A 13,511-nucleotide genomic window follows, 5' to 3' on the forward strand; every position below is an offset into this window, starting at 1 on the left:
GCCAAATTCCCATGGCTCTCAAACACCCCCAGGGATGGTGATGCACCTCCCCCCGAGTCAGTGCCAGTGCTGACAGCTCCGTGGGGACAACCGTGGCTGTACCCACTATTATTCAATAGCATAGTTATGGCAAAGATGCTGCAGCTGTTGGTCTCCAAGCTTCTGAGTGGTGAGGGCAGAACCCAAAGTGGGGAGATGTGGGCAGAAATTGAGTGAGGTCCCAGAGCAGGTGATGCTGGGAGGTGAGAGTTGGGGGGGCTGCTGCTGCTGCTGGCACTGTGTTCCCCTCCGTTGCATCCCCTTGCATCTCCTTTCCACGTGCAGAGAGCTTGCAGGTAACACCATCTGCCCCCTCCCCCCACCATGTTTTAATTATATATGTATTTATTTTAAATAATATCTCCAGTGCTCCTCTGTGGGGGGAGCACAACGTGTGCTTGGGGGGGGAGTCAGGTGAGCTGGACGAGCACACGGGGTCTGGGCCACTGCAAGGTGCGAGGGGTTGTGCAGGGAGAAAAAAAAACAACAACAACCCACGGCAGAGCCCCACCTGGGGAGGAGGTGGAGCCGTGCGTGTGCCGGCATCGGTTGTTCGCAGCATCCCGGGGCCACGGGAGCTCTGTGCCCCCCCGCCCCGCACTTCTCGGGGCCGATGGCCGATCGTGACGTCACCCATTGATTCCCCGTGAATGGCCGCGGGGGGGGCCCCGCGCTCCGTGCGCGCTCCCGCGAGCTGACAGCAGCACCCGGCAATTAATGCCCCCCCGCTGCAATAGGATTACGGGGAGGGGAAGTGCGTCACGGGGTACGGAGAGGGGTTCTGCTTTTGGGGAAAGTATTGGGGGGGGGGGGGGACGGCTGGGAAATAGGCTGCGCGCTGCCGGCGGGAGGAGCGCGCTGTGACGCGGCGCGGGGGGGGCACCGCCTCTCCGAGCATCTCCGGCGCTCCGGGGGCGGCACAGCCGCAGCCCCGACCGTGGGCCGCCCCCCGCGCTGACAGCGCCGCTCACAGCCCCGCCGATCCGGGGGGGGTCCGGGGGTGCGGAGAGCGGGGCCCTGACCGTCCTCCTCATCTGTGTTTTTCAGCTCCCGGAGAGTGAGGAATGCGATTCTGCCACCATGATGGAAGGTAGGGGGCGGGGGAGTATGGGGGGGAAGGGGGGTGATGGGGGGCGTTGGGGTGGGAATCCTTCACCTTTTCATTTGAAATCATCATCATAAGATCACGATTAAAATCTATTTCCCCCCCCCCGGCTGAAGCATTCTGCCGGCTGAAGCTGCCGCCGAACCTGTGGGGGTATCTATGGGGCCGGGGTACCCCCCCGCATGGGGTCTGCACGGCCCCGGCCCTTCGTGCGGGGTCGGGGGGGGGTGGATGGGGCCGCGCGATTTATGGCCGTGCGCTGCTATGTGTGCGCATCCCTCCACCGGGAAGGGATGCTCCGAGAGGGACCATCGCCGCCGGGTAGGGAGGTGCGGTGCTGGGGAGGGGGCACAGAGGAGATGGAAGGGGAGATGGGCTCCGGTTGAGCGCTGTGTGTCTGTGCGGGGAACGGCCCCCGGGCACCGCTTGCACAGATTGTAACCCGCGTTATCCGCTCGGCCATATGTAGAGCTCCTCCTTACGCCTTCTGCGGCGAGATGCCGTGGAGGAAGGGTTTTATCCGCTTAAAGCAGAACGGCTCTTGGCCTTCAAGGCCCCAGCACGCATCGTAGAGGTGTTCTGCTTTATTCGTGCCACCCCGGTGCAGGGTGCCCGGATCCAGCCCCGTGTGCGACCTCAGCAATGGGCAGAAATGGGGATCCGTGGGGCCGTCACCCCGCTGTGCCGACGGAAGATGCCCACCTCCCCTTGGTCACATCCATGACCGAGGGCTGCGTGCGCTGCGTGATCCCTTGGGGTGAGGGGAGCGGGCATCCCTGTCCTTCAGGGCCTTATTTATGCTCCACCGACGTCGGAGAGGGGATGGGTGCGAAGGGAAAGATTTGATCTCAGGGCACAGCGCTGCGCTCCGAGCCGTGACTCACAGCACAGCCGGTGACACAGCTCGGCTGCGGGAGCCGCTCCTCGCGAGCGCTGCGTCTTCGGGGGAATTAACGGGTGGGAATCGCAGCCGGGCTGCTGCCGCGCTGGGTGCGGCGGCTCCGTCTGCCTGCGGAGGGGGCTGGGCTGGGCTCCCTTCTGGGTTCCTCGGTGGTTCTGATGGCGGTGGGATGGTGGCTCACGGAACCGTCTTGCGTGGTTTTCAGGAAAAGGGGACCGGCTGTAGAAAGTTTCCCCATTACCGGAGACTCGTGCGTGGGAACTGGGGTGGAAGTGATAAAATGGAGTGAGAAGAAATAATTAATGCTTTTGATTAATTTTTAAACAGTTGGAAACTGGCTTTATTTGTGGGAGAGTGAAACTTTCATGTCCGGTGCCCCACTGACACCTTGCACAGAGGCTTCCTTTTCATAGAACCCTTCAGGTTGGAAAAGCCCTCTAAGATCACCAAGCCCAACCCGTTCTTGCCATGCCCATTGACCACGGCCCTAACATTTTGAATGCCCTCAACTTAGAACCAATTTCAAGCTCTCAAAGCCTTGTGTGAAGCACTTGTGTTTCCCTGCACTGACTGTGCCGTGGGGTTTGGGTGGTGCTGAATTGGGGCACTTTGGGGCTGCTGGTGCCACAGAGCTGGCCTGACTGGGGTTGGGTCCTCCCATGGGAACAGGAGAATGTGGCCTCTTAGGGTGATGGGGACTTGTGCTGGGTTCAGGATGAAGATGGGGTATCTTCTAGTTCTCTTTGTAGATGGGGGCAGAAGCCATAGAAAAGTGGCGGGGGGGGGGAACAAAACAACCTGGTGATGTTGTGAAGGTAAACATCCACGTGCAAGAGAACAAAGGGGTGTATTTATCTCTTTTTTTTTTTTTTTTTAATCTGTTGCATCTTGGGTGCACTGAAGCTCTGTCATATGGCTCAATTAAGTTTTGAAATCACTGCTGCAATGTGGTGCTCAGTGCAAATGTTGTGCAGTGTTGGAAGATCCGCTGATGGATGATCCCATAGGGGTGGCACTGGGGCCGGCAGTTCCTCCTACCCTCCCTGAGGTCAGAGGTTGGCTGAGATGGCAGGAATTTCTGCTCTGCTTTCTCTGAGTGTTTCTGGGGCATCTGGTCATGCTGGGGGCTTCCATGGGCGGCTGCTCACGTCCCATATGGCCACGCTTTGTGCTGCCTCCTAGCAGTGCTTGTCTCAGCTGGGTAACAGTGGGCCTGGGGGCAGCCAAGGGCACGGAGCAGAGGAAGCTTTTCCTTTTCCAAAGAGAGAACCTTGGCTTTGTCATGTTTTAGGTGGTCTTGTTCTGATAAACAAGGTGCTTCTGGATGTCAGTGTGTGTGTGTGTGTGTGTGTGTGTAGCACGTGGGGCTCAGGGAGTTTCTGTATCGGCTGGGCTGATGATGGGCCTCGATGCCAGCAGATAGCAGAGCTCTGGGCACACCACCCAGTCCAGCCAAGCTGGTTTGGGATTTTCCAGCTGTTCCTAGGGCAGCACGTTTCTCAATAGGTCTTGCTAAAGGAGGGAGGGAGGGGATAAAGGGATCTAGCTTGAAAACAACAACAACAAAGCCCCACCCAAACTCTGGGAATTTGGGAAATGTGTTGGGTTAAGCCTGATAGCACTCCCCAGTTCAAACCCACGCTGTGTGAAGGTGCAGAGGATGCCAGCTGAAATAGGAGCTGGGCAGCCAACGCAGAGCCCTCACACCATGTGTTGGACTGCTGGGCCATGAGAAGTATTGAGATGTTTCTGGACAGGGCTTTTTGGATGGGAAAGTAGAAAATGAAGGGCTAGAATGAGAACTAAAGGCCTCATGTGGCACTGGGGGGGAGTCAGCTTGGATATTAGGAGAATTTTCTTTTCCAAAGAGCGCTCAGCACTGCACAGCTACCAATGGGGTAGGGGGTCACCATCCCTGGGTGTTCAGAGCTGTGGGGATGTGGCACTGAGGGGTGTGGGCACAGGGGAGGGGATGAGAGTGGGCTTGGGGAGCAGAGTGCTTTTCCAGCTGCAATGGTTCTATGGTTCATAGGTACATGGGATGCAAATGTAAAAGCATTCGTTTGGTGAGCCCAGTTTGAAGTGTGCCCAAACACAGCTTTTGGGGTCCCTGCTGCCCCATTCGTTGGTGTTAGGCACAGTATAAGGACTCCTTAGGAAAAAAGGAATCCAGGAATCACGTCTCCTTGAGTCTTTGCCGCAGGGCCTCAGGCAGCTGAAGGTTGGATGAGTGGTTGCCCACAGCCATCCCTGCTGCACGGAGCTGCTCAGTGCCCAAATTTGCCCTTATTGTGTCTGTGGAGACCTTCAGGGAGAGCCTTTTGCCGTTGAGATGCTGATGGTTGCTGGACGCTGGCTCTCCCTTCCAGGCACACGTGTGGTGGTGTTCCCATCCTCCGTGCTCACCCAACGCATCCTTTTCCATAAGATGGTATACTTGAGCTGTGTACATTCAGTGGGGATAAGGAGGTCCCTGGCTCCTGCCCTGCTCGTGTGTAACATAGCAGCACAAAGCCTGGCCTGCTGCTCCTGAATGGCCTCAGCTATTCATTTTTAATTGAAGCTCAATTACAGGCTGATGTTCCTGAGGGTTTTTGGAGGTGTGTTGCTCTGTTGGCAGAGGAAGGCTGGCGGAATGGCTACAGCTGCTGCTGATGGTTGTGTGCTTTCAACCCCATGGAACGGCACATCCGTCAACTTTTGGGTTGGGTTTGGGTATTTTTTTGGTTTCACGGATGCTAGGTTTGCAGGAGAGCTGAAGGAGCAGCCCAGCCCTCCCAGCAGGGTGTGGGGGTGGCCAGCACTGGGTTCGCCCATACAACCCTTCCAGCAGTGGGGGTGATGCTGCCCCGCTCCCAGTGCAAAGGCAGATTGATGTGAGATATGGATTGGGAAGCAGCAAGGTACCAGCACTGGAAAAATCACCCAATGCAGCCATGTCAGGGATCTGCTCCTCACCATCCCAGCGCCCTGACCTTGGCACACCCTTCTGAGGGCTTCAATTATGACTCTTTAAATCTTACCCAATGCTGAGTGCCAGCTGTGCTTTCATGTTCCCCACTCCCAAGCACCTCTGAAGCACTGCTGTGTGGTTTGTGCAGCAAAGATGCTGGGGGTGACCGCAGCCAGACCCATCCCCGTGGAGGTGGGGGATTTTAATGGGTTTGTACCTGTTTGTTTGGGGGAAATTCTCCCCCCCCCAGTGTTTTCTTCTTTTTTTGTGTGTGCATGCATATGTTTTGTTGTGGCTTTTCTTGAGAACTACTGGGTGAGGGTGGGGAAAATAACCTCCCACCCTCTGCAGCTGCGGGGAGCTGAGCAGCCAGCTCAGGGCACGGGGTGTGCTGGAATGGCTGTGGGGGTTTGGTGGAGGTGGGGCTTCCAGCACAGGGCGCAGTGCTGGGGGGCACCTCCTGCCATGCTGCTGTGCTGTGCTGCAGAGCCACTTCTACAGAACCCGGCGGAGACATCGTTAGAGATGCGCCCTGGTATTAGAGCTGATGAATTATGAATGGGTGCCGGGCTTTCAAGTGTGTGTGTGCAGTGTCAGTGGGCATTTGTCACTCTGCATGTCCCTTGGAGAGCATCCCAGCCCCCTGCTGCCATGCAGCCCCTCGGCTGGGTCTTCCCCTGTATCCTGCCCTTGTCGCTGATGCTCTAAGCTTACAAACAAGCTTGTCAGTACAATGCCAGCCTGGGTGTTCTTTTGGCTTAACCAGAAGCTCTTGTATCACAAGATATAAGAAATGAACGCAGACACAGCTATGGCGAGGTGGTACCAAGGCATGCACCAAACCCTCCCCTGCACAGCTAGAAGCCCCTCCCCATGACCTGTGGTGCTCATGAAAGGATGTGCGTGCAGCTCTTCTTGTGGGCTGAAAGGCTGGGTGTTTTTTGTTTACTATTGCTGGGAGCAGCACTGAGATGCTTCTTCACATCCCTCAGTTTTCCAGGTAGGGAGATCCCATAATGGCACTGCCATGGGATGGATGGAGGATGGGCCAAGGGGGAATGTGCAGGGTTCCTTATTGTTGAGCTTTGGTATTTCCCACTTGAAGTACTTCAAACCTATAGCATACCTTTTGAAATGCACATTCAGGATATGCAGTAGTCCCCACGCAGGTGAGGTTTTCTGGAAGATGGTGAGATTTGTAAATATGCCCAAGATGGGCTCATCTGGTGTGCTTCTCATAGGACCATAGAATCATTCTGGTTGGAAAAGACCTCTGAGATCCCCACTGCTCCCACTGGCCGTGCCCCTGGGCACCTTTTGGTCCCTCTGAGCGTGCCCTTCCTGATGGGGAAGGAGGTTGGTTTTAGTACAATTCCTTGGAGCGTTGTAGGGTGTTGCCCTCGTCTTGGCTCTAGTGCAGAAGAAACCAGTGTGATTTATTAGTGATGTTTGCCCAGGTCCTTCCACCTGGGACCTGGAGCCCCTCTGGGCAGTGTGGCTGTGCTTTGGAAGCAGGTGCTGGGAGGGGCTCAGTGCCTGGCGATGGGGGCTTCCTCTTGGGTCAGGCCTCCTTGGCTTTCTTATTAGTTACACATTCTTGTGGTTAATCCCCTCTCTAAAATCCAAGTATTTGATGGCAGACCATGCAAGAATGGGATGGTTCTGGGAACTGGAAAGACAGCCCGTGTTGTGCTTAATTTTGGGTGTGAATCTTCCCAATGTGCAGATGTGAATTTGAATGTATTTTGTGTAAGTTAACGCTTCTGGATGACCATGTTGGCACTGAAGCAGGTGACACCTCTTTCCTGGCAACCCACCCAGGCCTTGGTTGCAGAGCCCTTTCCTGACCATGCTGGGGGACACCGTCCATGTTGTCCTTGTGTCAACAAGTCCTCCTGTAGCTGCTCAGTGCTTGGGTGGTCTCTGGGAGTGCCCTCATCTCCTGTTCCTGACCAGCAAACAGAAAACCCTAAAAATAAGAATCTGAGCATCACTAGGGAGGGAGCACCTGTCCTGGGCCATGACTTGCATAGCACAGCAACCTTGAGAAGCGTATTTGGCATTTGTGTGCCAGCCAAGAATGAAAGCCACAGCTGTATCTGCACCTTGTGTCCTGGCAGCGCTGTGGGGACACTTGTGTCCCATGGCTCCCTGTGAGCTGATCCTACAGACCTGATTGTGGGGTAAACAGGCAGCAAGCAATCAGTGTGGCTGCATTCCTGAGGTTAGTGCGCAGCGTGTGGGTGATGACTTGCTTCCTTATGATCTTAAACATAAAATATATGTATAAATATAAAAGATGCTTGGTGCAGGCATCCATACCATGCTGTGCTCATTGCTCCTTTACAAGGAGCCAAGAGCTGCTTCAGGTTCCAGCGTTGTTTGGGTGTCCATTTAGATGTCATTGCACTGTGCACCACAAATGATGGTTACAGTGCCCGTGGGTGCATCCTGCAGCCTGTATAAGGGTTTTCCAAGCGATCTTTGGAAAATGAAACTTTTTCTGATGGGCCTTGTTTTTGTGTGGAGAGTATGGAGCCTTGTCCTTGCCCTGCAAGATATTCTTGGTCCCCAAATAGCTTTGGATCTGTCAGACCTTCTAGCTTGGAGCCTGGGGAAGGCATGTGTCAGTCCAGAGGCGTTTTGTCTTCCCTCTGCTTTGGTTTTGCTGAGCAAATTGAGGGTTATTCATTCTGGAACAAAGTAAATACTGTCACTTGGCTTGGAAACAGCAGCAGATTTCCCCATGTTTGGACCTAGGGAAGTAATTCAGCAGGAGCAGGTGTGCATGCAAAGGGAATGGGCATTGCCCACATCCAGCTCCAAGGAAAATAAACAGTCCCCAAACAACGCAGCAGCAAACCAACTGCAAAACAAACTGACCATTTCATGTTTCATGGTGTTCAGAGTTGATGCTGTTTGTCCCTAAAATGGCAGAATTTCTCCTTTTCTCCTCCCCTTGCAGGTGCTTGGGGTCCCGAGGCTCCATGTGGTCATGGATGTGTTCATCCCAGTGCAGACTGAGCAGTCCCAGTGGATCAAAACATTTGAATAGCTTTATTTTAATACTTCTGTCATCAAAAAAAGAGCATTTGGGGCAACAGTATTCCCATGGATGTTTTCTCTGTTGAAATGGATATTGCTTTTCTGAAGCTCTTCCTCCCAGCACCCCTCCCTGTTGGGGGACCAGGAGCATACAGGAGCATACCTGCTGTCCCATCCAATGGAAGGAGGCTGCTGGCACTGGGAGAATGGGACTCTCTTTCTTGTAGAGCTGTTAAGTCTTTGGCCTAGAAGATGTTTGCACAGTTCTTAAGATTAAGGTTGGAAAGCCTCAGAGCATTAAATACCGAGTTGCATTTCTTGGATACTGATTCACAGGTATTACGAGGAGGGGGGGAAAGATGGTAGTAAATGGAAGGTGACTAATGCCCTGCTGCAGGGAGCTGCACGTTTGGGATGAGAGCCCCAGCATGATGCACTGGTTCTGCTGTGGTTGGTGGTGCTGTGGAAGCTCTCACCCTTCCTTAAACATCTTTCCTTCCCCTAAGTGTAGTTACATTTCCAGCAGATGGTGGGTCTATTATATAACTGAGCAGGAGGCTTCGTTACAAAATTTAGCCAAATTGGGCTTTTCTTCAGATAAGGCCAAACAGCGTCTCAGTTTGGTCATTCACTTCCCTCCCTGTTCTACTTTGGGTTTGGAGGTCAGTGTTATTCTGGGGGCTGAGATCTTCCTGTGTTATTAATAACTTGCTTGGTGGGAAAGCTGGGAGACGAGACGAAGCCAAATGAGGGCTGCTGTGCAAAGGTGTGGGGTTCGTGCCTGGGGCTGGGCTGCTGCACTGCCTTCAGACCTCCTAGCACTGACCCCGAGGCTCCATCAGCGGCACCAGAGAGTTGCCATAATCTTTCCTGGTGCTGCTAGGCTTGGCCCTGCTGTTGGACAACCAACCATCTGGCTGCAGCGGATCAGGAGCCTTGAGGCTTCTCTTGTGTTGTGATAATTCAAGTCTGGTGGGCTGTGATGTGCTGCAGAAAGCCAGCACTGGGGGTGCTTGTTGCATCCATCCGGAGGAGTGAGATGCTCCTGGGAAAGCAGAAAATGGCTTTGGTTGGAAGGCATGCACAAGCTTGAAGGCAGAGCAGAGGAGAGCAGCAGTCCAGCTTCGTGGTAGGTCCAAGCGGTTCAAATGCTAAAACAGCTACCTATGTGCACTCATTGCAAGGTGTTCGAGTGCTCTCAGGGACAGCTTTTCCTCTGGAAAATGGCAGGGAAGGCCCAGAGCTACTGTTAGAAGTGATGCTCGGCCAGTACCTGCAGCTTTGGCCGTTGAGGGCTGTGTGCCCCTGTCCCCAGCGGGTCGGTGCTGCTGTAACTATAAGCACTGTGCTGAACCACTGCATCAGCCTGGTGATTTAAGTAAGTTTTTGGTTTTTTCTTCATTTATTTACCCCTAAGAGAGGTTTCCCCACTGCCTGCAGTGTGGTGAGGGAGTGTGTCACTAAGACAGTAAGGTCAGAAATACTTACTGTGAAATATGCAATTGAGCAAGTTAATGAGCATTCACTTAATAATGGCAAGGTGTAACCAGGAGCACGTGCTGCCTGCAGTGCTCTGCTGGGTGGTTCTTTTCACCTTCTTTATGACTTAGAGCTGGCAATTGGGGAAGCAACCTCTTGGTGGTTTAATTTGGAGTGTAGCATTCATATTGCATTCTTATACTCCTACCTGCAGGACTGAAAAAACGTACAAGGAAGGCCTTTGGTATACGCAAGAAAGAAAAGGACACCGATTCCACGTAAGTCAATGAGATATAAAATGCATTAATAAGTAATGATGGCAGGACAGCAGTGCCAGGGCAGGAAGGAGCTGGGTGTGTTGGGGACATCTGTCATCCTCAAGTCACGGCTCACAGCGATGGCTGCTTCAGAGCTATTTCCTCCCGTGCACACAGAGACCTGCAGCCACGTGTGCTCTGTAGTGCTGTGGGAACATGCCTGTGTTTGCCATGCGTGGTGACACTGAGCGGTGATCAGATCAATCTCTGCCCAAATACTGATGTGCACATCTGCTGGAACCTGTTCAGATGCAAACCCCATTGAAACAGGAGGGCCTTTGGTGGGCAGTGGTGGCATGGAGCTCAGCTTCGCTGCTTGGAGGGACTTTGGGTCCCTGGGCCACATCTGGAGGAGGTTGGGTCACAGCCAGCAGAGGAGAAGGCTGTAGTGAGGGAGGTGGGAGATGAAGCCTGAGATGAGAGAGGAGCACGCATCAGCGTTACAGTGAAGTTTGACAAAAAGGCATTAATCTCCATCAAATTAGCCCAACCCAGCAGCAGCTCCCTTCAGGTTTTCTGTGGTGCCATGAGTCAGACGTTAATTTGTGGAAAATCTCTGGCAACACATCAACAAGGGGCCAGCCTGGATCCAACAAACACATCCGTCCCTTTGCTAAGCAGCCCCTTGCTGACACTCGGCCCAGTGTTGCCTTGTGGGGCTACTTGCTGTGCCCCAGGGCCAAAGCCCCCGAACATGGGGGTGATGGGAGGTTTTCAGCTCCACCTGCCTAAAAAAACCCACCCAAAAATGAAGCAGTGATGTTTCTGGCAGGGAGCAGTCTTGCTGCATGGAGTCTGAATTACTCACGTGCAACTTCTATCAACTTCTGCAGCACAGAAGCACTCGATGTGCCGATGTGTGCGCTGTCCTACAACACGAGAGCGCACTGTGCAGGGTTTCTGAGGAGCACACCAGCAATTGGGCTTTGCTGGCAATGCTGTAATGACAGCTCCAGTTGCTGCGGGAGCATTCAGAGCACCATTTCTGCATTTCCTCAAGTGGGGCTGTGCTGGAGCTAACCCAAGTGCCTTTTCTGTTCCTTGCAGGGGGTCACCGGACAGGGACGGCATCGTAAGTACCGCGCAGTGCTGCGTTAGCAGCTTTGTTGGCCATCATGGGAGCTTATTTTGTGAACCACTTCCTCCTTAACATAGAAAATAAGTATCCAAGTCCAGATGAAGCTGTTTAAATAATAATAATTCAGGACTCTGTACAAAATTGACAGGGTGAAAATAGGCAGCAGGTGCTGTTACCCCCTGTGGCGGCTCAGGTGCCCGGAGATTCCAGCTCCTGCTGAGCGCAATCGGCTCAGGGCAGATTTTCTGTGGTTGGGGTTAAGGGCAAATCGCCACACACCTGTTTCTTACATCAGTTTGTTTTCTATATTAAACTGAAATGAGGATGGATAGCTGTCCTCAAGATGCTGCTGCTTTTCTTGGTTAGGGATAGGAAAGCTCCTGCTAGAACCAGGCAGTGGAAGGAGCTCTTTAGCTGCTTGATTTCCAATTTACAGTTAAGTATGTTGGGCTCAGACTGGGACTGTGTGGATTCAGGCATTAGAGGCTTAAAATAAGCCCTAGGGAGGTGTTCAGCAGGAGAGCAGCACGCGTGCCCAGCCCAGTGCCAGGGACACATGGCATCGCTGTGCAGTGTGGCATCATACAGACATCAGGGTGCCACGTTGCTCCTTTAGAGATGTGCCATCTTGTTTCCTACATCTGATCCAAGATCCTTGGCTTTGGGCTCACCCACGTTCCTCTGCCGTTCGTTACTGGCTGTTAATTAGTGATTAAGAAGCCTGCAGCTCAGGTAGTGCTTTAATCAAGGCTCTGTTCAGCAGTTAAACAAAACCTCACAAAACACAATGAAATAGAGTTTTGTGACATGCAGAAATCTGTAGTGAGTAAAACTGCTGCGTTGAGCAGTGCCAAATGTAACTTTGGGCAGTGAAAACCCAGCTGACAGCTCCTTGGGCACGGCTGATGGTAGCACTGTGTTCAGATGGGCTGAGGGCAAGATCTCTGAGCTGGAAACCTAAACACCACTTCCAACCCTTGCCAGCAGCTGATGCTTTCTCCGTAAGATGTGTATTTTGGGTTTTGCAGGTGGTTTGGTTTCTTGTAGGACAGGCAGGGTTTCCAGTGCTCCAGTAAGCTGCAGGAAGCAGGAAAGCAGTTTCTTTACTTTTTTTTTTATTTAATATGTAATGAGAGCACTGAGTATTTTGGAATTGGAGCATGGAGAGATTTCAGTTTTCATCCCATAGCATGTTCTTGCAGAAAGCCATATTGTGGTAGGGATGATAGCCCTGGGGCCAACCTGACTGCTGAATATGGCCCTTCTGGGGGGTCCTCCCCTCCTTATAGACCCCACAGTGTTTGCTGATTCCTTTCATTTGTTCTTCTGTTTAAAACCAACCAACTGCCCAACACGTTAACCCTCTTTCTGCCCAACCCCAATCCATTCCAGCCTCTCAGCCCTCATCTCAATGAGCCACCTTGCCATAGCAAACCTGAGGGCACACGGGAGCAAGGAAAAAATAACTCGGTAAGGAAATGCTTGGTTACAGCTACAAATGAGTTATTGAGAACAGAGTATAGTTCTTGTTTAGAGATCCAGACTGCAGGAAAATGTGGGTTAGGTTGAGTTAGGCCAATACCTGGGCCACAGAATTGCTGGATCATGTCAGTGCCATCGCTGTTGGGAAGAAAAGTGCATTGCTGGTGGCAGTCACCTCTGTACAACAGCAATTTGATGATGGCCCCAACCTCGGAAGTGAAGGACAATATTGTACTTGACTGTATTCTTCCTTTACTCTCCATCAGATGCCCAGGACTTGGTACACGCTGTTGAGTGCTGATCACAGGATCACCATGAGCCTCACCAGCCCTGGGCAAGGCCCATTTATAGAAAAACTCTATAGTGGGGCTTGGTCATCATTTTGATGCTTGACTCCAGGTCTCTGTGACCATTATGGCAGCTTGGGGCTGGCACAGCTGTGATTCTGGTGAGCAATGGATGCCTGGGGCTCAGCTTGCATCCTGGCCCCTAGAATGGCTGTGGCCTGGCTGCCTGTGATGGAGAACAACAAACCCAACCTGGGTGGGCACAGAGCCATCTGTCTGTGCTCCCTGCCCTTGAGAAATGCCATCTTTAAGGGAGCTTAAACCCAAGGGTTGGTTTAAAGAGAGCCCCGTGAACCTTTGCTCAGCTTATGTGGTAGTGTCTCACTACACAGGTGCATGAACACCTGCGTATATGCAATGTTCTCCTATTTTTTTCCTTCATTTTAAGTGTTGAAATCTTGTTTTCCCATATGTTACAGAAGAAAACCAACGGGGCCCCAAATGGATTTTATGCAGAGATCGACTGGGACAGATATGTAAGTGTCTGAAGGCTCTGCCTCTGCCATGGGCAATGCTCCTTTGTGAGCCGTGTCCCCCACCCCCACTCTCTGCTTCAAAGATGAGGCATACTGAATAAAAAATAATGACTTCAGAGACATTATTACAGATGTGCAAGGAAATAAATCCTTCTCTGGTGTGTATTCTGGATCTCTTTTAAAGGAAAGGGTACTAAAGGACATGGTTCAGTGGGCGTGGGGGGACTAGATGATCATAGTGTACCTTTCCAAACTTAATGATTTTATGTGGCATCAACAAATTGAGAAC

General features: G+C 52.6%; 1 protein-coding gene across 1 annotated transcript in view; it reads left to right on the forward strand.

Annotated features, from left to right (window-relative positions):
- The first annotated feature begins 881 nt into the window (after window positions 1-881).
- Window positions 882-13,511, forward strand: part of SGIP1 (SH3GL interacting endocytic adaptor 1) — a 34,280-nt gene continuing 21,650 nt past the window's right edge. The window contains exons 1-5 of the mRNA XM_085231738.1: window positions 882-1,129; window positions 9,737-9,800; window positions 10,887-10,911; window positions 12,310-12,387; window positions 13,166-13,222. Of these exons, the coding sequence (XP_085087864.1) occupies window positions 1,120-1,129; window positions 9,737-9,800; window positions 10,887-10,911; window positions 12,310-12,387; window positions 13,166-13,222 (234 nt within the window). The 5' untranslated portion in view covers window positions 882-1,119. The remainder of the gene's footprint in view (window positions 1,130-9,736; window positions 9,801-10,886; window positions 10,912-12,309; window positions 12,388-13,165; window positions 13,223-13,511) is intronic.

The sequence above is a fragment of the Meleagris gallopavo genome, chromosome 10 (assembly GCF_905368555.1).
Source record: "Meleagris gallopavo chromosome 10, MGAL_WU_HG_1.1, whole genome shotgun sequence".
Lineage (NCBI taxonomy): Eukaryota > Metazoa > Chordata > Aves > Galliformes > Phasianidae > Meleagris > Meleagris gallopavo.